The sequence below is a fragment of the Salvelinus sp. IW2-2015 genome, unplaced genomic scaffold (genome assembly GCF_002910315.2).
Source record: "Salvelinus sp. IW2-2015 unplaced genomic scaffold, ASM291031v2 Un_scaffold19, whole genome shotgun sequence".
In the NCBI taxonomy this organism is placed as follows: Eukaryota; Metazoa; Chordata; class Actinopteri; order Salmoniformes; family Salmonidae; genus Salvelinus; species Salvelinus sp. IW2-2015.
The window spans coordinates 329,598-355,470 of NW_019942505.1; the positions used below are offsets into that span (position 1 = coordinate 329,598).

General features: G+C 43.1%; 2 protein-coding genes and 1 long non-coding RNA gene across 4 annotated transcripts in view; 1 reads left to right on the forward strand and 2 right to left on the reverse strand.

The window, feature by feature from the left end:
* Nucleotides 1–1,739: 1,739 nt before the first annotated feature.
* On the reverse strand, nucleotides 1,740–8,234 carry LOC112067995 (CCN family member 1-like). Of its 2 annotated transcripts, none has more exons than XM_024134979.2 (5): nucleotides 8,060–8,234; nucleotides 6,740–6,953; nucleotides 5,369–5,740; nucleotides 4,911–5,089; nucleotides 1,740–3,689 (listed from the first exon to the last, which is right to left on the reverse strand). In XM_024134979.2, exons 2-5 carry the CDS (start codon nucleotides 6,912–6,914, stop codon nucleotides 3,384–3,386), a joined length of 1,032 nt encoding a protein of 343 aa, XP_023990747.1. In that variant the 5' UTR covers nucleotides 6,915–6,953; nucleotides 8,060–8,234; the 3' UTR covers nucleotides 1,740–3,383. The 2 variants fall into 2 exon arrangements, with proteins under 2 accessions (XP_023990747.1, XP_023990746.1); XM_024134978.2 differs by having other exon boundaries at nucleotides 7,954–8,234.
* A 3,737-nt stretch (nucleotides 8,235–11,971) lies between these two features.
* Nucleotides 11,972–22,004, reverse strand: LOC112067996 (ATP-dependent RNA helicase DDX39A). Its single transcript, XM_024134980.2, has 9 exons — nucleotides 21,895–22,004; nucleotides 20,604–20,812; nucleotides 19,725–19,852; nucleotides 19,039–19,315; nucleotides 18,599–18,717; nucleotides 14,224–14,355; nucleotides 13,800–13,909; nucleotides 12,687–12,979; nucleotides 11,972–12,218 (listed from the first exon to the last, which is right to left on the reverse strand). Exons 2-9 carry the CDS (start codon nucleotides 20,809–20,811, stop codon nucleotides 12,202–12,204), a joined length of 1,284 nt encoding a protein of 427 aa, XP_023990748.1. The 5' UTR covers nucleotide 20,812; nucleotides 21,895–22,004; the 3' UTR covers nucleotides 11,972–12,201.
* A 2,322-nt stretch (nucleotides 22,005–24,326) lies between these two features.
* Nucleotides 24,327–25,873, forward strand: part of LOC139023870 (uncharacterized) — a 2,059-nt gene continuing 512 nt past the window's right edge. The window contains exons 1-2 of the long non-coding RNA XR_011475089.1: nucleotides 24,327–24,397; nucleotides 24,510–24,563. This is a non-coding gene — a long non-coding RNA (uncharacterized lncRNA). The remainder of the gene's footprint in view (nucleotides 24,398–24,509; nucleotides 24,564–25,873) is intronic.

Below are 25,873 nucleotides of genomic sequence, written 5' to 3' on the forward strand. Positions count from 1 at the left end.
TACAAAGAGCCTGTTCCACTTTATGGTACAGGCTATATGTTCTGAATAGTCAAACATAAATGAATGAGTCTATTGTAAGTAAATATCTATGAATGTGTAATAACATAGTCTACACGACATAAAACACAACAAGAAACATAGAAACAAAGCCTTTAAACGTATAAACAAACGCTACTGTAGCGTACTCCATAACACCAGGTGATGCTTGATTGGAATTTATATTACCTCGTCTCCTTGGCCGAACTGTGAACCGAGGTCTACGAAATGCTCCACGCGAATGTAACCATCCGAATCCTCGTCGCACAATTCGAACACCTCTTTGAGTTTTCTGAGGAACAGCAGGAGCTGCTCCGCGTCGGGAAGGACACTTTCCATCGGACGTTTGTTGTCCTGAGGTTGAAAACCCGACTTGAACACCGAAACATAGGGCGCCATCCCCGAGGCGAGAACCACCGCTGCGCTGGCGCGCCCGACAGCAGCCTGTGCGTGACTTCACAAACTCAGTAGAGCGCGAGCACCACTGGATGCTGAGAGTTGGAAGAGGTACACTAGCGCGAGCGGGGAAAACCTATTAACAGCAGCCAGGATTAAATAGATAAAAATATTATGAACATAACGGACGAATCATTGACTTGAATGGGGACACCCGTCCTAGTCATTATATTTCCATGCATTTAATCCTATCCGATATGCGAAATCGAGACAGATATTTTTTGATAAACTGGGAGTTGATGACAGGTAAAGTTAACAACTTCGCCCATGTATTAAACCTAATATACTGTTAAAAAATCTCCACCTGAGGGCGAAGTTGTTCAAGACACATGTTTTGTCCTGAATGAGCAGCCTGCTGCACGTTTCAGTTTTTCAGATTTGAATGTCCACATAACATGCTTTTTATTGTAAATGTCTGCATATGATTCTGTGAGAATGTCAGTGTTGTCCTGTGATATCTCTGTGTTCAGTACACTTTAAAGCAGATACTATTCAATACATTTAATAATAGGTCTAAACCACCTAAACCTCAATGTCTATGGTCCCCAATGGGTCTCTCCATACATTCTGCCCCATGCTGACTGGTCTAGTCCGTGCACCCCCCATAATCCACCCGTACCCTATCTGTTTGTGTTGATGGCATCAATACTGGAGTTCCTGTTCAGTGACAAAAGTAACAGGGTGGCTTTTTAGCATCTTTTTCACCCTGGCTCAGCCTTCAAGGTGTAGTCTTAAAGGAATAGTTTAGTATTTTGTTCATTAGTCCGCTGTTAGTGATAGCTCGCCCAAATTACAAAATGGCATACAGGCTACTGGTATTCCTTATTATGTTAGCAGTCTATGGACAATGTATGACAGCAATCCATGCTTGGTTTTTGTTTACCTGGTCACTGTCTCCAAATCCTAACTTTTTTTGCATGTGTGGCACAAAGGTACTGATATTAGCATTGTTTTGTGCTTACTGACCAAATCACCCTAAAGTATCTCAAATTGATTGTGTAGCTCAGGGAAGTTACTATAGATGATTTGGACATGAAGCATGAAAAATGCTTATATCAGTACCATTGACTTGCATTGGATTTGTGCCAATAGTGGAAACAGTGACCATGTAAACAAAACCAAACCAGTGATTACTGTCTTACCTTGCCCATAGATTGCTAACACGGTAAGGAAACCAATATGTAATTTTGTAATTTGGATGAACTATCCCTTTAACACATTCCCAAAAATGTCAGCAGCCAAGAAGGTGTGTTTTGCAAATCCTTTCAGTTTATCAACCTCTTCCTACCGGCTAATCAAATGACTGCCAAATGAAAGAATTTGAAACGATACAAGTCAAGTTAAAATAAAACATCACATGTAACTGAAACTCTGAAGCAGGCAGGTCAGCTTTGTATCATGTGCACACCAACAATCACTAGCGCCATATTAATAGCTTGGCTACATATTCTAAGTTATGACAAACATACATTTGAAGTAGACGTTGTACAATTGTATATTACAGTTTTATAGTAAAACATTTCATATGACAGTTTTGGAGTAACAAATCATAATTAAAGATGTATAAACAATAGTTTTTCGGATTTCAGGAACAGCATACAATACATGAATGAATCCCAAACACATACACAATATTGAAAATTATTCGCCAATGTTATTCATTATTGATTATTCTCTAATATTATTATGTGTTCATTATGTTTACTGTTGTTGTTGATTACAGTATCTCACTTCGCTTTAGCAACAGTGGCTTTGTCATTCATGTTAATAAAACTTATCTGAATCTGGTAAGAGATTAGAGGTCATTTGAAGTGAATTGGTATTGGTCCAGTCATTTCTGAACACGTCTCATTTACAGACAGAGCTCCTTTTAGTACTGCAGTCAGTGGAAACAGGCTATCATTACCATTCCCTGCATAGAGAACTACTTTGTGCAGTATATAGGGAATAGTGTGCCATTTGAGACACACATTTCTTTCATTACCACCTCTCACATAAACCTGTTTTTAGACGGCTCATCATCCCAACTACACTGAACGTCACTCTCTACTGCAGAGAGTTAGTGTCAAGTTCTTTGGACAAGAATACGAATAAATAATGTTAATACTCGAGTACCCTGCGCTGAGCTAAATACTCCACCTTGTCAGTCTCTTCGTCAAGACGTTTCAGCCCATCCAGGCTTGATGTCACTTATCTTCTAAAGTCACTGTTCTCAGTGCATTGTGGGATYCCCCAGTATCACGCCAGCCCTCATAGAGCTGGGTTGTAGTCTTAGTGCACGCCCTAGCAAAATGTTTTGCAACGGATAACCAAAACAAGTATTTATTATTGAACAACTTCAGCTTGTCCCTCCCCGTGTCAGACTCTTTTCTTCCATTTGGTGCCTAGTGAATATGACCCTGGTTAGTGTAGGCAAAGCATCATATCACTTTATACAGTAAATAACCCTGTACAGTTCCTTCAAGTTCATGTGTTTCTATTCTACAACACAGTGTTGTGTTGTCGTCTGTTTCTCTCTGCCGTTGCTGTGAAGGCCCTAGCAACTTGTGGCTGGGTCCTGTTCATTATGTCACACCGTAACTAAACAAAAACGCCAGGTGGGACTGTAGGCCGGAGTTCAGAGCCATGTCTGAGGAACATTCAGGAGTGAATGGATCACCTGTCAATCAAAACCACTCCAMTCAAACATACAGTAAGTACTTTACTATTTGGGGGTTTGCTATTATAGTGCCAGGTTTTCACTGAGAGCCCATTGTGAAGCTCAGTTCTGTTATTTGAGGCCTGCAGAGAAAAACACCCTCAAGGCCCATGGTATTTATTWWAAAAAATGTCACCCTTCCCTTGTCAATGTTCTCAGTCAAGTTTGAGGATTCTGTTKAAACAKYATSAAGCTAGTCYATGAACTTATGTGTGTCTCCATACATCCAGTGCTGTGGTGGCAAGGCCACTTCGTTGAGATGGCCYCATTCCTTGCTACACTTGCACGACTGGATGAACATGGCGTCTCTCTGGAAACGCTCGCCATCCGGGCACACAAAAGTCACAGGAACGGTGCGCGTGSGACGCGGCGAGCAGCAGCGGCCATCCGTACASACGCCGCAGTAATTGGGCCGGTAGAGGCGGACACTCTGACACTCGCCGTACGACAGACGCATGGGTTCTGAGGCTTTTGGAGTCGGGGAGCACTTCTTGCCCTTCTGTAAAGGGAATAGAAGGAGGAAGGGGATGAGAGGATAAGAGAGAAAGGGGGAGATAATCAGAGAGGGCAGAGGAAAGTAAAAGTATCATGCTGTACTGTTGGGGCACCTGTATTGTTTCAATAAAATGACAAACTTTTGCAGACATCTTTAAAACATCTTTCAATTAAATGTCCGGAAGGCCTATGCAACCAAATCATCATGAACTTATCACTTATCACTAACAAAGTGTCAGTACTGAAAACAAAACTGAAGTTTATTCAATTATTCAGCTACATTTATGCCTTTACTAGACTATGGGGATATTTTATATATGAATGCTTCCGCTCAGTGTTTGAGATCAATTGACACTCTTTACCATYGCACTTTGAGATTTATTTAAACTGCAAAACCCTTACGCACCTCTGCACTTTGTATACCAGGGTTGGCTGGCCTTCTCTAGTCACTCGTAGGCTCAGTRACTGGTATACTTTTATTTACAAAGCCATTTTGGGTTTACTACCTTTTTATTTGGGCATTTTTATTGTTCAGAAATGTGGTGGGTACTCTCTTCGTTCGCTAGACTTTATCCTGCTAACTGTTCCAAATGTCCGAACTGAATTTGGTAAAAGGTCTTTTATGTACTCTGCGCATAATCTCCCAGCCCACAGTGTGCATCCCAAATGGCACCCTATTCCCTACATAGTACACTACTTTTGACCAGAGCCTTATGGGCACTGTCAGGAGCCCTATGTGCCCTGGTCAAAAGTAGTGCACTAAATAGGGTGTGGCATTTGGGTCGCAAGCACTGATCCAGAGAAACAGATGAGGATTAATATAGACACACCATCTCCCTGGCTGAGTGCACAGGGCRCAGGCGCCTAGCTATGGACAGTTGCTTGGCAGGAATGCCGTGGGTGGGGTGGYGGGGACTATATTTAAAAGGGCGCCACCGCCAGTGTGAGTAAATCAACGCTAGTCTGTTCCCACCGGGACGTGCTCCGCAGAGGAAACAGTCTAGGGGGTTGGGGTTTGTTATCAAAGTGATACCAGATCAGTAGATGATAAGGGAGATATTATTGCCTGGGATGATGACGATGATGATGATGATGAAAATATGTGCAGTCACACTCTCTTCTCTTGTACTGCATGATTGTGCTCATACTGATTGGCACAGACACACACACACACACTACACACACTACACAGTTGCATATTGCGTTGTCTAAATAAAGAATTTACCTTGGGTGGGATGGCTACGTCACCACAGGGCCGGATGGTGCAGAGGCGCGTCTCTCTATCCAGCTTACACTGGGCGTTGTCGTTGGAGATGCGTGAGGACACTCCCATCCCACAGCTTCGTGAGCACTGGGACCAGTCCGTTGTCTGGACAACACACTTCTCCAACGAATGCTTCCATACTGGGAAGGGTGGGAGGAAGAGGAGCGCGGGAGACAAAGGGGAGGAAGGAAGGGAGTTATAGGGAGAATATACCACAGAGGGAAGAAATCAGGATATATGACTGGCTGATGTACAGACAAACATGAGTAACTATCGACCAATAGTCATCAACTATTATACCAAAAATGCTAATAGCGCTAGCGAAGATGGCTCAGTGTACATGATAAGCTACAGCCAAGTATCTATCATGATCAATAACAATGCATTTGGTCAATGTCAAGAGTGCAACAGCTCCTCACCAGGCAGGTGCTTGTAGCCTTGTTCATTCTCCCAGCCCTTGCCTCTCTCCACCAGCTCATTGCCCAGTGTGTTATCCGGCTGGTACTGGWKTGGCTGAGGTTTGGGTTGTGTTGGTTGSCGATMTTGCTTGGTGGGGGGAAGGCGCCAGGTACCCTTGTGGCAGTCCACAGTGAAGCAGCACTGCCCTGGCACCCTGACCAGCTGGGGGTAGGGGCAGGAGGGGATGGCGGGGGGCAGACGGTTGGCACAGAGCAGGGAACAGCCAACGACGCCGTCGATGCAGGTACACTGGTGTTTACAGCCGGCGCGGAAATTCTCACTGTTCTGGTAGATCCTCCCGTTATACTCACACGTACGACCCTCCTTTCTCGCTGTTAAGAGAGGGAAATGAGGAGAATGCATTGAATTCCATTGAGTTCAGTTCAGCACAGTACAGCACAGTACAGTACAGTACAGTTAGGTACAGTTCAGTACAACTCAATTCAACTTCATAATTCCTTTAGGGGCAATTTAGATGGATACTAAGACCACTTTGAGGTAGTAACATATTTATGATTTATATACACATAAAACCCTCAGCAGGACCAAGGAACTGCTTACTATCTACAGTATGTAATGTGCTATCATGTAACAAGGGGGTATTTTGGGAACCATCCATCCATGTCTCTGGAGAGTCTAAATATGAGGATGAGGACAAGAACTTCCACTGACAATCCCAGGTATGACCGGGAGGAATCTGTTATATACTCCAGTTACACCAGCTGAAACCCCCTTTACTCAATCCTCCCCTTAACAACTAGCAAACACACAATAACCGACACTGACATGGCACACAGACTGTAACCCAGAGAGAACACTTAGATCTAGAGGGAGGTCAGAGGTCAGAGAAAGGGCAGAGGAAGGAAGTTTTGTGAGTAAGAATCCAGAAGAGTCTCTGTCTGCATATCATGGACACGGTGAAAGCCTCCAATCTTAGTCTATGAAGGATTGGAATCTTGGTTTGATGTAGATAGAACTAGTTCCATTTTGGTCTGTGAGATTGAGCTCCATAAGGAATCTACTTAACATCCAAATATCCTCCACCACTGGGGTCCAACGTGCTAAGTCCTGGGGCTGTGGTGACTTTCAACACATGMTTTAGTCCTGCGGTAATATTTCTCATACATGCACCCTAAAATTCTATCACATAAAAACTCAGCATCAACTAACTACTACACATCACACTTGACAAGATATACACATACACTATTCACACCTCATCATAGTTCCAACACTGAACACCTACAACCTACATTACACACTTTGAATCCCAACACTTCTACAATACACACTTCCAAACGCCCCACTTCCTCCCCCTATCACAACCTTACCCCTGCAGATGCCCTGGGCCAGGGTCACGTCATTGCCGTAGTTGCACTCCAGTCCCTTGTGGTGGTCGCAGGGCATCGTGGGGCTGCAGTCCTGGTTCAGCTGGGAGGCACACACCTTGCAGCACCCGCAGCCGTCAGCCACCGCACTCGCCCCGGGGYGGCACGAGAGGGGCATGGCTGGACACTCACATACCGCCYGGCAGCTGGCACCCACCTGGAGGTGTGGGGAGGAGAGAGGAAGAGGATAGAGGAGAGGTTTAGGTTCCTAGGCATAAACTGAAAGAAGCATAGGAAAGTAAAAAGTCATTTTTGTCATGTAATTTCTTGRTGTGGTCTGCCTTCATGGGTAAAACACTACTAGTGATAAAGATGTTCTAGGAGTCTATTTTGTTKATTTTATATTCATTTTGAGATGTCAACTGATTATTTAAATTGATTATTGTGTCCCCTTTGGAGTGGTTTTGAACACTGTTTACAATMAATTGATGTACTTTAACTTCAATTTGAAGCTCATATAGTTTCTACCCCTTCATCCCTGTGGATGTCTTGTCTGTCTAGGCAGCTGTTTAAGTGTTGTATCCAATCCCCTGCCAACTCGTGAATCGAGTAGCAGTACATTAGTCTTCCGTGCCAACTTCTTCCAGTAAAAAAAATCAACAGTATGTAAAAGTCCCACCCTTAGACAGTGAGTCAAAGTTATTTGACAAGCACACACATGCCTATAAAAAAAAGACACAATTCAAGGTAGGACTGGTGGGCTACAAAAATAGTCYGTTACATTTTACATTACAGTGCCCTTATAACTGTGATTATTCCTGTAATCACAGTGTAACAAGTATTGTAATTACTCATTAGTAGGGTTAGGGTTAAGGATTACTACTGTAAGTACATTGTAACTAATTGTAACAATGAGTAATTACAAAATTACACGAGCAGTTACACAGTAGCACTGTCTTGTAAAAGTGTTACCAAATAGTCTGTAGGCTACAGCAGTTTGAAAATATATATCTTCAGGCAACAGAAAAAAACGGTAGACAAAGTTCTCACTTGTGTCTCTCTAAAATACAATTACTTGCGTATGACAGTCAAATCACCTCCAACTGCTCATTACAAAACGATCTAAGCAATCCACTCATCCATTGCTATTTTATTGCATGATTTGCATATGATCAAAATCATACTAATTTGACAGCTGCCAAGGTGATACGACTTACCTGACTGGTGACTGCCATTGTCAAGAAAACAAAGATGATACGTTTTGCCATAATTATTGAAAATTCCAAAGAAACAGTAGACAGTTGTCAAAAAACAAGCTCTGACCTCGTTATTAGTCCGCTTGAAGACAGTTCTGAACTTTTAAATCCTCTTTCAAGAATAGACTACAGTCGCACAGTTGCGTTAGATGAATAGCAGTCGTTGAAGTGTAGAGAACAGTTATTTTCATCCCTTCCCGGAGATRGTCACAGCACTCTAAAAAAATCATTCAACAGAGAGAGTATCCTGATCTACTTTAAACCAACTCGTGAGCTACGCAGAAACTCCGCCCATGCATCGCCATATGTCCAGCCAATTATCATTCGGGCAGCGGGCCAGACATTCCAAATGGGTGGAGTTAAGGAGAGGGCTACAAATTGATTGGGGGGCGTGCTTGGGGATGAATACTGTCATTCATAAAAATCTGTAGAAGTAGGTCGTGTTTATTTTATTGTGCTGGACTAAAATGTAACCGGTGCTTTTAAGTCACATTTAGGCTTCCTGACATTCCACCTTTGTAGCCACCGCTCTGCTAACACCAAGATAAATATACCCGGCTTGCTGGTGAGCGCTGCAGACACTCCCAGTACAGTACAGTAATACTTATAGCAACAGCACCTCAGGAAAGGCGAAGCATTCCGGTGGTTTTGATATTAGTGTAACAGTACAAAAAATGTAGTCAAGGTGAAATGCAAAACATTAAAGTTATATTAAGAGTATAGGTATTACATGATTTCAGGGAAGTGAGACCTTGTCTACCTACTTGTGGCTTAATAAACCTTGTCCATTTTGTGGACTGCACAGATGTGTTTCATTACTTCCTATGCACTGTCTACTTCCACTAAAGAACGGGTACTGGCTGGGTCTTGATTGTTTAAAACAGCCARGAGGATAGACCTTGGTGTGTATTGTAAAGTTAATGGTTAACCCTGTTTATTACTAAAAGCCCATGTGAGCCCATTGTGCATCTTCTCCCAGACTCCCACTCAATACTACATTCCCATTTTTCCCATCAAGTTCTCTTTCTTTGTGGTTAGCTACTCCCTTGTGCTCTTTCCATTCCTGACACACCTCAAACACACAACCCTTATTTGATGAAAGAATGCATGAAATATGATAGGGAGAATGTGCAGGTGAGAACAACATGAACGGTTAACAGTCATATTGGTCTCCTATAGACTGCCTAAAGCGGTGCACTATAGTGCACTATAAAAGGAATAGGGTACCATTTGGGATGCAAACGGTCTGTCTGTCACCAGTGGTAATGATGTGACCATTGGAGACGGAAGACATGGCCCATCTATTTTAATCCAGAGGTACAGGGTTTGAGAGACCTATTTAACCGGCGACCACGGGTTTTTGCCACATCACTGAGCTGGACGAGACAGACTGGGACATAATTTTTTTTTTAAACATGCTTTTTCAAAGACTAAGGCACCAGCCCATTTGAGAACAAGTCAAGTTGGAGGTTATTCCTGGTTTGACAATTGTTGAGGTGACTGTCAGAAGCCATATGATAAATAGGCCACAGGAGGACAATACTATGTCTGTCCCAAATGGCACCCTATTCCCTATGTATCCCCATTTGGGATGCATATTATGACACAACGGAAGAGAGAAATAGCTGATATTGTGTGTCTAAGGCTAGTCACACAGGTTGCACACAATACAGATAGACAGTACATTAGAGATTGAGGAGCACAATACTATGGTTGTATCCAAAATGGCTCCCTATTCCCTATGTAGTGCAGTAGTTTTGACCAGAGCTCTATGGGCTTTGGTCAAAAGTAGTCCACTATGTAGGGAATAGAGTGCACTTATGACACAACGGAAGAGAGAAACAGCTGATATTGTGTTTCTAAGGCCAGTCACACGGTGAACACAAAGCATGGAACTGGATACAGATAAGACAGTGCAGGAGAGAATGAGTGAGTGGCTGAGAGCAGAATGGAGAAAACAAGGAAGACCAATGGAAGCGATGGACAAAGAACTGGGCTGAGAAGAAAAGAGTGGGAGAAGGCTTGCCTGAGGGAGAAGAAATGGAGAGAAAGGAGGCGTACAGGGATAGAGGGGGAGAAGTGGAGAAAGGGAAGACAGGTGTTCTGTGGTAACAGAGCTTGTTTTTTCAAGGGGAGGAGGTAGCATACACCACATCTCCTGCTCCGCCCCTATATGTGGTGCTACTGACAGCCTGGCGTACAGTACAGTACTTCACACAAAGAAAACAAGCTATGGGGTGAAGATTCCCCTAGGTAGAGACCTAGAATCAGTTTCAACTCCCTAAATTCTAACCATAGCCATTATGGGGAAAGTACAAAACTGACCCAAGATCAGCGTCTAGAGGCAACTTCACCCAACACACAAAAACACAGCACTATGCTGGTCTTACCCAGCAAATATTATAACCTTTACATTTAAGATATCTTAAAATACACATTTGCCTACATATTTAAGATTTAAACAGAGGGCTAAATACAATGTTACATAATTTAATTCCACTAATTATCTAAATTACATTCTGAAATAGGTAGACTGAGTAGAGAAAATGTAGTAGCCGTATTCTGAAATAGAAAATAAGTGTGTATGAATGTGAAGAAAAGGGAGGGGGAGAAGGAAGAGAAAGGGCAGAGGAGAAAGAGGGGAATAGAGATAGAGGAATAGAGTTCCTCCTAGTTATTATACATTGAACAAAAATATAAATGCAACGTGCAACAATTTCAAAGAATTTACTTACCAGTTCATATAAGGAAATCAGTCAATTGAAATAAATTCATTAGGCCCTAATCTATAGATTTCACATGACTGGGAATACAGATATGCATCTGTTGGTCACAGATACCTTAAAAAAAAAAGAAGGGTGTGGATCAGAAAACTAGTCGTATCTGGTGTGACCACCATTTGCCTCACGCAGCGCAACACATCTCCTTCCGATAGAGTTGATCAGGCTGTTGATAGTGGAATGTTGTCCCACTCTTCAATGGCTGTGTAAAGTTGCTGTATATAGGCAGGAACTAGAACCCGCTGTTGTACACATCGATCCAGAGCATCCCAAACAGGCTCAATTGGTGACAAGTCTGAGCTTTGCCCGGTTACGAAGCCGAACTGCAGTCAGGTCAAGACGACGAGCTTCTTACAATTTGTACAGAAATTCTTCAGTTGTGCAAACCCCCAGTTTCAGCTGTCCGGGTGGCTGGTCTCAAACGATCCTGCAGGTGAAGAAGCTGGATGTGGAGGTCTGGCATGGTTACACGTGGTCTGCGGTTGTTAAGCCGGTTGGAACTACTGCAAAATTCTCTAAACCGACATTGGTGCCTTACTGTAGAGGAATTAAATTATCTGGCAACAACTCCGGTGGACATTCCTGCAATCAGCATGCCAATTGCACACTCCCTAAAGARTTGAGACATCTGCAGCATTGTGTTGTGTGACAAAACAGCACACCGTGCACATGTGTAATAATGCTGTGTTTAATCAGCTTATTGATATGCCACACCTGTCAAGTAGATGGATTATCTTGGCAAAGGAGAAATGCTCAGTAACAGGGATGTAAACCAATTTGTGCACAAAATGAGAAATAGGCTGTGTGCGCGTATGGAACATTTCTGGGATCTTGTTTCAGCTCACGAAACCAACACTTTACATGTTTAAAATATTTTTGTTAAGTGTATATTTGTAAAAAATTGTGTTTAAATGCATCATAGTGCCCCTTAATTGCAACAACTGAATCTGATATTCTATAGTGTTAATCTAGGTTTGTCTTCTGACTCATTTCAATTCAATAAACATCTTTCATGTTCAATGATATTCTGCAATGTGAAAATCCAACTTCTCTCTAATTAGTAAGTATGGTTAAATTCTGCTAACTTTCCCAGGGAGCGAATAAGCAGGGAATCACCCAACTGGGAGGTCTTGAAATTTTTGGAAATTGCCAGAATTTTTCAACCCCATTAGTAAGGAAAAAAGAAGCATACAGTGACATAACATTGTATAAAAAGTTTTAATTTCAATTACTTCATTAACCTAATAATAGAAAACCATTAACAGGGAAAAGAACATTAAAACTGCAGCCTCGGGAGGATTAAAAAAAACAAAAAAAAGTGATGCTTATTTAAAATAAGAAGAAAAAAAAATATCTCCCTCTCCAAAAAAAAGACAGGGACAGYGGGGCACGCACGCACACGTCGTCTTCACTGGTCAGGGGGTGATTTTCATCTGGACTGTTCAACTGAAACAAGAAAAGAGGGAGAGGTTAGTTTACAGCATCAATCAAGTGTACCCACATAAAATTACTGGCAAAAAAATAACCTACAAATAAAATAGATCCCTTCAGCATAACTATACAGACCACATACTTGAAACTAGGTAATAATCAAATGCTCTAAAGTGTCATCAACAATTCCTTTGAAGGAACAATTGCAAGCAGCACCGACATTGCATACAGTAATAATGAAGGAAATTCCAAAACTCAGAGGAAAAAATGAGAAGTGAAGACATGGTTGTGTCTGAAATGGCATCCTATTCAGTGCACCACTTCTGAATAGGATGCCTATGTGAGCCTATGTGGCTCTAATCAAAAGTAGTGCCCTACATAGAGAATAGGGTGACATTTAAGACAACAAAAAACATGAAAAAGTCCTGCAGTAGCACATGAAAGCCAAATGAGTGCTAGACTAGTTGGTTGGATATAGCTTACTGTAGGTGGAGATGTCAATCTCTTCTGGGAGCTCTGCCACGTTGACCTCGAAGCGGTCCTGCACATCGTTCAGGGTCTTGGCGTCAGTCTCGTCAGKCACAAAGGTCACGGCCAGACCTTTCGTCCCGAACCTGCCAGCACGGGCCACTCTGTGCAGGTAGGTGTCGGAATCCTCGGGCATGTCGTAGTTGAAGACGATGTTGACGCGCTCAATGTCCATCCCTCGGCCAAACAGGTTGGTGGCCACCAGGATCCGCCTCTGGAAGTCCTTGAACTGCTGGTACCGGGAAAGCCTAGGGGAGGAAGGGAGGCATCCATAGATTTAAAATAAGTAGAACAGGCATTATACTTCCTGCTTTACTCGTGTGGGTACACTGAAACTGTGACCCACAAACATGTCATCTGAGAGAACGTTATTGTTCAGTCCCTCTGGATAACAGCTTCTGCTACATGACTATTATACAAAATGTGCATGTAATTGAGATTCTCAATTTGATTGCTCAACTCCTCCGTCCTCTCCTTTTGAAAAAAAAAAGTCAAAAGTAACTGAGGAGAGGAGGAAATGTGCTTGTATGAAATTAGACTCCATTCACACATCATGAAAATTACATTTACAGGGGTGGAATCCCAAATTACAATGTGCAAAGTAATACAAATAAATTTAGCTAGACATTTTATGCTACTTATCGTTTTAAATATGTGCATGCTTCTCCTCAGAGTAAGCAGCTGATTCAAAAGGGGAGGGGTTGATGTCAAAACTCTTCAGCGAAGGACACTTGTGCTTCCWCAGCAGGAGGAGGCGAGGACACTGTTTCCCTACTAACAAATTGACACTCCTCAACCACTTATCGGTTTACGGATAAGAGAGGACGAGTCGGCGAGGACAGTCTTTTGTCCAAATGAGAATTTCCCAATGAAAGCCAAGACCCAATCGACCCCTAAACCCTATGCACATATTGATATCTGAGATGAAGTGTAAGCAATATCCTAATATTTGATATCCTAATATTGCTTATACCAATCAAAACCTCTCAGATTTTAACAAGTGCATAGACTGTAGGGTTTAGCCAGTTTTTCCTCTCCGTCAGAACCCTCCTCTCCGTCAGAACCCACCTTTCTTCCTGGGCCATGCCCCTATGGATGGCGATTGCAGGGAAGTTCTGCTCCACCAGCAGCTGAGACAGAGCCACACAGCGCTGCACAGACTTCACGAAAATTACCACCTTCAGACAGGGTAGAGAATGGCAGTGAGACACAGAACACAAATATGGGGCAAAAACCCATGCTGCATCTGATGTGGCATCCTGGCTTTACCCTTGTCAGATAGCTGTACACTCCGAAGACAAAAAACATAGGGCATAAAACCCTCAGGCAGAAACTTTGTCGGTGCATAGACAAGAGTTCACTTGAATGAGTACAATTGCATTTAAAAACGTGACTTTCAAATCCATGGACAAAATACATTCTACTCAGATTAAAACTAAAACAAATTACGTTTTAGCATTAAAAGCTCTGAAAATATTTATTTTGTCCGTACCTGGTTGAACTCAAGCACATCGAGCAGGTCGAATAGCTTGCGGTTCTTCTCGCTATCCTTCAGCTTGCAGTAGTACTGCTGCAGGCCGTGCAGCGTCAGCTTGGTCTCATCGTCCACAAACACCTCCATGGGCTACAGGAGGAAGGAGATAGTCATTAAGCACCAAACAGAACACAGGGAGGGACTACCTGGACTTTCATTGCAAAACCTTTTGCTACAGTGTGTCCTAATGAATCTAACATGGGGAAAGTTTCACTCTTTGGGCCAGTTCTATAAACCTAGCTACATTAAGTGAATACCTGAGTAACCACATTCTGTGTTGGTGAATGAAGAACTACAAATGTGATTGTGAACGTCAATTACTAGTACTAGAGCTGGATGGAACTTATAGCTTTAATGCAAGGACTGTTCCTCKCAAAAWTGTCCAGAGGCAGGGTCAGAGCCCTAGACCCAGGTTAAGAGAGTCACTCTGCCCCCCCTGGTATGGCCACATGTGACACGGACAGTCACGAGCAGGCAAAGCGTAGAGAGGCTTGACTGGAACTTTTTACATGAATATTAAACCATATGCAAAAATCACTTAACTATCCCTTTAAAAAAGGGGCAATCAGCAGTTTCTACATACATTTTTGGACATTTAAATTAAAAGAATATAACAAATGCCCCATGAGCTTAGTTCAACTTTCATACCCCATCAGAATCCCAAATAAGCTTGTTTCACTCCAATATTTGTAAACAAAGTAAACGTAAAAACTACAGCCTCAAAACATTGTCAAAATGATAATTCTGATATCATTGATGGTCAGTCCTTGCATCCATAGAGAGGTCGACCGATTATGATTTTGCAAAGCCGATACCGATTATTGGAGGACCCAAAAAAGCTGATACCGATTAATCGGCCGATATATTTTTCATTTTTTTTGTAATACTGAACACTTGTTTTAACTTAATWTAATACATKAATAAAATCAATTTAGCCTCAAATAAACATGTTCAATTTGGTTTAAATAATGCAAAAACAAAGTTGGAGAAGAAAGTAAAAGTGCAATACGTGCCATGTAAAAAAGCTAAAGTTTAAGTTCCTTGCTCAGAACATGAGCACATATGAAAGCTGGTGGTTCCTTTTAACATGAGTCATCAATATTCCCAGGTAAGAAGTTTTAGGTTATTATAGGATTATTAGATACATCTTTGACTATTGGATGTTCTTATAGGCACTTTAGTATTGCCAGTGTAACAGTATAGCTTCCGTCCCTCTCCTCGCCCCTCCAGCAGCATACCACCCTGCATACCACTGCTGGCTTGCTTCTGAAGCTAAGCAGGGTTGGTCCTGGTCAGTCCCTGGATGGGAGACCAGGTGCTGCTGGAAGTGGTGTTGGAGGGCCAGTAGGAGGCACTCTTTCCTCTGGTCTAAACAAAGATCCCAATGCCCCAGGGCAGTGATTGGGGACACTGCTCTGTGTAGGGTGCCGTCTTTCGGATGGGACGTTAAACGGGTGTCCTGACTCTCTGAGGTCATTAAAGATACCATGGCACTTATCGTAAGAGTAGGGGTGTTAACCCCGGTGTCCTGGCTAAATTCCCAATCTGGCCCTCAACCATCACGGTCACCTAATAATCCCCAGTTTACAATTGGCTCATTCATCCCCCTCCTCTCCCCTGTAACTATTCCCCAGGTCGTTGCTGCAAATGAGAACGTGTTCTCAGTCAACTTACCTGGTAAAATAACGGTAAAATAAAATAAAAAAATACCTGGGCTCGAACCAGGAACACATCGACAACAGCCACCCCCGAAGCATCGTTACCCATCGCTCCATAAAATCCACGGCCCTTGAGCAAGGGGAACAACTACTCCAAGTCTCAGAGCGAGTGCCGTTTGAAACGCTATTAGCGCGCACCCCGCTAACTAGRTAGCCATTTCACATCGGTTACACCAGCCTAATCTCGGGAGTTGATAGGCTTGAAGTCATAAACAGCGCAATGCTTGAAGCATTGCGAATAGCTGCTGGCAAACGCACGAAAGTGCTGTTTGAATGAATGCTTACGAGCCTGCTGCTGCCTACCACCGCTCAGTCAGACGGCTCTATATGGTCAAATCCGGGAACTATCATTTCGAAAATAAAACGTTTATTCTTTCAGTGAAATACGGAACCGTTCCGTATTTTATCTAACAGGTGGCATCCATAAGTCTAAATAGTCCTGTTACTTTGCACAACCTTCAATGTTATGTAAAATTCTGGGAAATTAGTTCGCAACGAGCCAGGCGGCCCAAACTGTTGCATATACACCCTGACTCTGCATGCAATGAACGCAAGACAAGTGACACAATTTCCCTAGTTTAATATTGCCTGCCAACATGAATTTCTTTTAATTAAATATACAGGTTTAAAAATACACTGCTCAAAAAAAATAAAGGGAACACTTAAACACAATGTAACTCCAAGTCAATCACACTTCTGTGAAATCAGACTGTCTACTTAGGAAGCAACAATGATTGACAATAAATTTCACATGCTGTTGTGCAAATGGAATAGACAAAAGGTGGAAATTATAGGCAATTAGCAAAACACCCCCAATAAAGGAGTGGTTCTGCAGGTGGTGACCACAGACCACTTCTCAGTTCCTATGCTTCCTGGCTGATGTTTTGGTCACTTTTGAATGCTGGCGGTGCTTTCACTCTAGTGGTAGCATGAGACGGAGTCTACAACCCACACAAGTGGCTCAGGTAGTGCAGCTCATCCAGGATGGCACATCAATGCYAGCTGTGGCAAGAAGGTTTGCTGTGTCTGTCAGCGTAGTGTCCAGAACATGGAGGCGCTACCAGGAGACAGGCCAGTACATCAGGAAACGTGGAGGAGGCCGTAGGAGGGCAACAACCCAGCAGCAGGACCGCTACCTCCGCCTTTGTGCAAGAAGGAGCACTGCCAGAGCCCTGCAAAATGACCTCCAGRAGGCCACAAATGTGCATGTGTCTGCTCAAACGGTCAGAAACAGACTCCATGAGGGTGGTATGAGGGCCCGACGTCCACAGGTGGGGGTAGTGCTTACAGCCCAACACCGTGCAGGACGTTTGGCATTTGCCAGAGAACACCAAGATTGGCAAATTCGCCACTGGCGCTCTGTGCTCTTCACAGATGAAAGCAGGTTCACACTGAGCAGTGACAGACTGACAGAGTCTGGAGACGCCGTGGAGAACGTTCTGCTGCCTGCAACATCCTCCAGCATGGCCGGTTTGGCGGTGGGTCAGTCATCGTGTGGGGTGGCATTTCTTTGTGGGGCCGCCCCACACGATGGACTGACCCACCGCCAAACCGGCCATGCTGGAGGATGTTGCAGGCAGCAGAACGTTCTCCACAGTGTTGCTTCCTAAGTGGACAGTTTGATTTCACAGAAGTGTGATTGACTTGGCGTTACATTGTGTTGTTTAAGTGTTCCCTTTATTTTTTTGAGCAGTGTATATACTTCTGTGTTTTGATTTTAAGGCATTGATGTTTATGGTTAGGTACATTCGTGCAACGATTATGCTTTTTTCGCAAATGCGCTTTTGTTAAATCATCCCCCGTTTTGTGAAGTTGGCTGTCTTTGTTAGGAAGAAATAGTCTTCACAGTTCGCAACGAGCCAGGCGGCCCAAACTGCTGCATATACCCTGACTCTGTTGCACAGAACACAAGAGAAGTGACACAATTTCCGTAGTTAAAAGAAATTCACGTTAGCAGGCAATATTAACTAAATACGCAGGTTTAAAAATATATACTTGTGTATTGATTTTAAGAAAGGCGTTGATGTTTAWGGTTAGGTACACAATGGTGCAACGACAGTGCTTTTTTCACGAATMCGCTTGTTAAATCACCTGTTTGGCAAAGTAGGCTATGATTCAATGATAAATTAACAGGCACCGCATCGATTATATGCAACGCAGGACACGCTAGATAAACTAGTAATATCATCAACCATGTGTAGGCAAATAGTGATTATGTTAAGATTGATTGTTTTTTATAAGTTTAATGCTAGCTAGCYCCTTGGCTCCTTGCTGCACTCGCAGCAGTCTCCTCGTGGAGTGCAATGTAATCGGCCATGATCGGTGTCCAAAAATGCCGATTGATATGAAAACTTGAAAATCGGCCATTCCGATTAAATCGGTCGACCTCTAATCCATAGCTCTACGGATTTGAGAGTGGGTAAATTTCTCCAGATCTATCCCTCAGCTTTTTACCGAAACGGGGCGAGGAATATACTTCATGTTTCTACTGCCGATTGCCTCTTTCAAAGTGCAATTTAGGGAGATTAGTTAATCTGTGTGTGTGTGTGTGTGTAAAACTGCTACTTTATGTTTCAGAACATAACTTGTGGCTACGGGAACCCCTTCCAACTTACATCCTGCATGAACTTGCGGCAGACAGGGCGGATCTCTTTGCTTAGGGTGGCACTGAACATCATGCACTGCTTCTCATGGGGTGTGAGCCTGAAGATGTCCTGAACATCACGCCTCATGTCTGAGGGAGAGACGATAGGAAAATAATATGTCAGTCACAAAAATGTCAACCCACTCAGTCTGAAATCCGAGTACTACATAAAATAACATTTAAATACACTTTACTATGTTTTGGCTAAATCCTTAAGGTCAGACCATCTATCACAATCTGTTCCAAGATCCAATACTACTTAGTATGAAAGTGTATTAGAAGTGCAGTCTAAGTTGTATGCTAGTAGGTACATTGAACACGTTTTCAATTAACCGTTCATCTTTGAAGTTTCAACTTACTCCCTTCACGCACACACATCTGACATCACCCCCCCCCCCCTGTCCTACTCACCCAGCTGCTCCAGCATCTTGTCACACTCATCCAGGACAAAGTGCTTCACGTTCTTCAGGTTCAGGGTCTTGTTGCGGATGAGGGCCAGGATGCGGCCGGGCGTTCCCACCACAATGTGGGGGCAATTCTTCTTCAGCACGTCCTCATCCTTCTTGATGGACAGGCCCCCGAAGAACACGGCTGCCTTGACGGTGGGCATGTACTTGGAGAAGCGCTCATACTCTTTGCTGATCTGGAAGGCTAGCTCTCGTGTGTGGCACATCACCAGCACAGACACCTGGTAGACAGAGAGAGAGGTAGGTAGGGGAGGATGTTTAATACAGAGCTCTCTGGACATCAAAAAAAAAAAATAGAAAAAAAGGATAGAAAAGCGCTGTGTAAAACAGTGATAATAAAGGCAGAACAAATTCAGACAGCACATTAGGGTTTGACCGAGGTAGGCTGGCACTGTAAATAAGCATTTGTTAACTGACTTGCCTAGTTAAATAAAAAGTTGGCGATTAGATGTAAACACTTTATGCAAGTTTCCCAGATACAGATTAAGCCTATTTCTAAACTTAAAAAGCACTCAATGGATTCTCCAGTGAAAGCCATTTTTAGTCCAGGAGGACTAGGCTTCAATGTAACTGCAATTCAATGGCTGCGTCCACAGTGTAAAGACAAATTTCATTATTCAAAACACTCACCTGCCCATCCACAGGTTCAATCTGCTGCAGGGTGGCCAGTACAAACACAGCCGTCTTGCCCATACCAGACTTGGCCTGGCACAGGATGTCCATGCCCAGGATGGCCTGTGGGATACACTCGTGTTGGACTGAAAGACAGAAACACAAGTCAGAAGTATTTTTTATTTTATTTAACTAGTCAAGTCAGTTTAGAACAAATTCTTATTTACAATGACGGCCTACGAAAAGGCAGGGACACAAAACTACAGAGAGACCTAAGAGAACATAGCAAGGCAGCAACACAGCATGGTAGCAACATGGTAGTAGCAKAAAACATGGTACAAACATTGGGTACAYACAYCAGCACAAAAGGAAAGGTAGAGACAACAATACGTCACACAAAACTGCTACAACTGTCAGTAAGTGTCCATAATTGAGTCTTTGAATGAAGAGATTGAGATAAAAACGGTCCAGTTTGAGTGTCTGTTGCTGAAGAGACAAGCGACCCAGGGATGTGCGCGCTTTGGGGACATTTAACAGAATGTGACTGGCAGAACAGGTGTTGTATGTGGAGGATGAGGGCTGCAGTAGATCTCAGATAAGGGGGAGTGAGGCCTAAGAGGGTTTTATAAATAAGCATCAACCAGTGGGTCTTGCTACAGGTATACAGAGATGACCAGTTTAAGTATGATGTGATCCTTTAAGGGGCATACATGTATTAGTCATAGTTAATTACTTTCGACCAGGACCCATATATAGAGCACTACTTTTGAACAAAGCCCTATGGGCCCTGCTCAAAAGTAATACACTGTCAGGAATAGGGTGCTATTTGAGACACACAGAATGGACAAAGTCAAAGACGGTCCTTGGTTAACGGTGGGCAGTGCCTGTGAGACTCACCTTCAGAGGGATGTTCAAAGCCACAGTCGACAATGGCGCGGAGCAGCTCTGGTTTGAGCAGGAAGTCTCGGAAACCGGAGCTGTGGATGGAGACATAAGAGCCCTTTACCTCCTTCTTGCCCGCAGGTGTGGCGGTCTCCAAGGCAACCTGAGGCTCCTCATCCTCTTCATAGTCCAACAGCTCGTTGTCAACGTCATTCTCTGCCATTCTAGAGAAGGGGGACTTGCGTTAGTTGAAGCTAGGAAAGACTGGAGACTAGTCTGGGGGGGGGGGACGACCGACGGGACTGTATGAACAGTAAATTCAGAAGGTTAATTGAAATGCCAATTCAATAATCTATGTAAAATTATTCACCATCTAACCTTAGTTATATTAAATGATTACGATTCTTGTGACTTAACTTCCCGAATTGAATCCTACTGAAACATCACGGTCTAGCACAGAGTTTCTCATACTCGGTCCTGGGGACTGTAAGGGGTGCACGTTTTTTTTGCCCTATCATTACACAGCTGACTCAAATTATCAAAGCTTGATGAGTTCATTATTTGAATCAGCTGTATAGTGCTACGGCAAGAACCAAAACGTGCAACCCTTAGGACCGAGTTTGGGAAACGCTGGTCTGACGTGTATTCCTACATAGCATTAGCTAGCTAACGGCTAGGCTGCTAATAATGCTAGTAGCAGGCCGCACTCACACCACCAAAGTTTGATAGTATACAAAATGGGAAGCGAAWACATTTGACACAATCATTACAATTTACCTAGCTAGAAACAATGATTGGACCAGCAACCACCCAGTTTACAGTAGTTAGCCAGTTGCCAGATTCAATTAAGTTGAATAGGGAGTCATGCCTCACAAACAATGGCAGCCGCCTCCACTCATTCAAACTTTGACAGAAAAGTGCTATAAAAAAAGGACAATAATAGGTTCCAAATACAGGGTGAACATTCAGAAACAACGTTGACTCAAATTAATAACAAGCAAGACATTTCTAGGGCCTTACTTCACCTAAAATGTAATTCTCGGAACCAACCTGCGACACACTGCTAGCAGAAGTTAACTGCTAACTGACATGACCGTACTAGCATTAGCTTGACGCAATGCTAAATGTGTTAGTTAGCTAGCCAGATCGCACAAGGTTTTAGCAAAGACTAACACAAATATAGTCGAACATTCCTGCTATTTTTGAGCGTTATGGAAAGAGAAATAGATGGCTCCATTTTATAATCCATGCGATATTGAAAATTACTCAATACAGCACATTTCTTATGCATTTAAAATACACTTACTTCTCGGTGTTAATTCAAATCGGCTTCGACTATCACTGTTAGCTAGGTTCACAGGGGCAGTACTCAAGTCCGGAAGCACTGTGCTCGTGTCTTCGTGGCCACTATTGGTTAATTTAAAAGGCAATCTCCCCAAACCGGTCTGAAAACGAACCATGATTAGCCTATTCAAATGCCGATCTTGAAAATGACAGCAAATAAGGCGGGATTTCACCAGCTACCCTTAACTTAATTTTGGGCATCATTTCTTGTTTGACAACACTGTTATGAAAAAAGTACACTGAGATAGCCTTATTCAGCAATAATGTAAACATTTCTGATTTCTGTAAATTATAGCTAKGTATGACTAGGTTTCCTCACCCAGGAATGATTTCTGAATTTAGATTCGAATCGATTASATTKATTTATTAGTCACATACATAGCGTCGCAGATGTAATTGCAGGGTACAGTGAAATTCTTAAGATCTGAACTCCAACAGTGCAGGTCAAAAAGATAAGTGAATGAAACAATATTAATATTAATAATTATATACACCATATATACATATTTATTTACAACATTTACAAACCAACAGCCTGCATTCATCCAGTTTGTATAAATTATGATAGAAGTGTGACATGACTGTAATGAGTATCTTGGACTAATAGGCAGTTGGCTTAACCATTTATTCATAATGGCAATATGTGGGCCTGCCTTGATCATATCAGCTTACCACATCTGTCTTCCCTCACCAAACCCATCAATGATTTGATTTATTTGACCATAATTTGTTTGGTCCATTTTATTGACACTAAATAAGATGTTACTTTAACCGTAGTGTTAAAAGTCCAACAGTGGGAGTGTGCAGACTGATGATGGCGCGACTTTAATTCCTGACTATTTCAGTATGGCCAACGAGGGCAACATTTATCCATAAAATACGATTAACCTCACTGAACCAAAGTGAATTAGGTTACATTGTAAACTTTATAGGATTTCGTATGTGATCAGAAACAATGCCTTATTTCCCAGAGGGTCGCTCTGTGCTATTGTAGTTGACGTAATCATGTACAATGGCATGACGTAATATATGACCCTATGACGTAACGCACTCGAGAGAAGGTTCAGTGCCTACTTCTGGCTCAGTTGAGTTGATGATTTGCAAAGGACAGTCATCCTCATGTTCAAATAAATCACTTTGAGTGGACAAAGACGACATTCTGTGAGTACAGCAAAACGGGGCAAGATTTTGTAATAATAAAAAATAAAAAATATTTTAAAATGTATTTGTTTATATAAAAAAAATGTCAGGTCCAATCTGAAGGGTGCCTGAAAACACAATGGATAGAAATCATAAACGGTTGAGAATAATTCTTCAAAAGGTAAGTCTCATAAGTGATAAAAAATTGTTTTTGTTAATTCTGGGGCTTTCTCTCTTGATATGTAATGAGGCTATCTTATTGGTAGTATAGCGTATATGCTGTAAAAACAGATTGACATGATTTKTAGTTGGAAAAGTGGGCTTAATAATGGAGGGCTCAAGTTAAATGTATTTCCTTARGTTCATAAACCCCAGGCTGGGACCCTCCAAGCTAGTGCTGGAGAGCAGGTGCTCCAGACAAATGTCCATTCCGCTGGCCATGATGGACTAAGGCTSSCAGCCCTGGGAGACTGCCCCAAGGACAGCCCCCTAAAGGTAAGAAACAGCTTTTAGTTCTGTTGCAAAACGTCTGGTTGTAACGGAGACCAGTTGGTTGTAATCTAGTAATATGACAGGTTGAAAACCAGTTTACAACAAGATAATAACGCTATTAAGACACATGGACCACCTACTAGTTAGAACTAATTTTATTGGAATTCTGATTTTAATTCTGATTGTAATTCTAAGGTTATGATTTATATTTGGAGAAGCGGGCTTAATAATGGAGGGCTCAAGTTAAATGTATTTCCTTATGTTCCTGTACCCCAGGCTGGGAACCTCCAAGCTAGTGCTGGAGAGCAGGTGCTCCAGACAGACGTCCATTCCGCTGGCCATGATGGACTAAGGCTGCCAGCCCTGGGAGACTGCCCCAAGGAACAGCCCCCTGAAGTAAGAAACAGCTTTTAGTTCTGTTGCAAAACGTCTGGTTGTAACGGAGACCAGTTGGTTGTAATCTAGTAATATGACGGGTTGAAAACCAGTTTACAACAAGATAATAACGCCATTAAGACACATGGACCACCTACTAGTTAGAACTAATAGAATTGGAATTCTGATTGTTAATTCTAGGTTAACCCTTATGTGACATGTCACTTAGTACCACCATGCCTATGGGAAATAGGTGGTTTCTATGGTGATATGATTTCCCCACTGTTGTTATTTGTCTCAGAACCTTGTGCCGAAGCCCCCACAAGGCCCCAGGCCCAGCCYAGAGGCTATCAAGGCTAGAAGGGCTAGGGAGGCTAAGTCAGGGGTGGTAAACCTAAGCCGCCAAGTAGTTGGTGTGTTGGCACTGCCTCAAACTCTATCTCAAACAATCAGTAACAGTGAGTATTGATCTCCACTTCCAAAATTCTTGGATTTTTTGATGGAATTCTAAAAGGACATACAGTATGGTGGAAGGATCCACTATTATCTACGACTCTCCTCTTTCTGTAGGTGTCCTGCCAGCTATCAAGAAGGGCACMAAAGTTACTAAAATGGAGACAACAGGTGGGTATTGGTGACACAGTGTTTATTRCTGATTATACAACTTCAATAGAATCYTTGCTGTYGTCACTAGCTTGTTCGGTGGTAATTCTGATTGTCTTCTGTTTCAGAAATCCCAGGTCCCCTGAAACCTAATGATGGCGAGATAATGATCTCCTTTCCATCTGTTGATGACCTCCTGACCACAAAGAGTGATGTCACGTCCGAGGCTAAGAGCGATGATGCCTCCTGTCCAATTTCACCTGAGGCGTTCTCTCTAACAAACTTCCTGAAGTCTCACCCGTGAGTCCTGCTGTGAACCTCATTATGTGCAGAAAAAATATAATCWATATAAACACTAGTTTAAGTTGCCAATGATTCCTGGTGTTTGTTTGTTTTCCAGTCAGAGAAAGCTTATCAGGAAGTTCCTCAAACAAATGGRAAGTCCCCCATTTRTTCTGCTTTTAAGGGTGGAGTGATCATCGGAAACAACTATCTTGTAACATAAAAACTACTAGCTGTCAGATTGTTGTTTTCTGTTTCTCTTTCTAAGAACGTGACAATAGGCGACCTGGACGAAGTCATCGAGTGGGTGGTGTGTGTCTCCAGTGAGGTGTTCCTCCCAGTGATGGCTCTGCACAGGACCTCCAGACCAGAGTCGTCAGACTCATTCCGCTGGGGGTCAGGTGTGCTCCAGATCATCTCTGAAAAGTTCCACCAGCGGAGTTCTGAGCCGAAGGGAAGGCTCCTGGGCGGGCAGCCGCCCACTCCCCCTTCTGAGACCGACAAGGAGCTTCAGGGCATAGCAGATCTGTCTGTGAGTAACATCCTGAAAAGGGCCCAGGAGGACCTCTTCTCTTCTGGTGAGGATGACCTGGAGAACACCCATCCAGGCATCACTCTGACCGAAGAGAAGCTCTCCAGCATCTTCTCAGAGCTGTTCAGGGGCGCCTGTGAGAGTGCCCAGGAGGCCGCCAGACGCATCCACCACATGAGGTCTGGKAGAGGCAACAACAGCCGAAATGGGAGARGCCCTGGGTCACCAACAGAGTTGGGAGAACTGGGGTCAGTGAGGAGTCCCAAGGGAAGTGACGTCCATAAAGCCCTTAGCGAGGGGTCCCTCCCTGTCTTTGCCCTGTTTGGGGAGAGGCCAGGGGAAGTTGGGGAGACCAGCAGCCCTGCTGGGGAGATGGACGAGACCCAGACTGCCAGCACTCCCAGCATTCCCCGGTCTGGGCATGGCGGCAGAAGGAGTAGCGAGATGAAAAATAACATCAAAGATGTTACTGGCTGTGACTCCTGCCTCTCTGTGGCTGGTGGTGGGAATGGTGGTC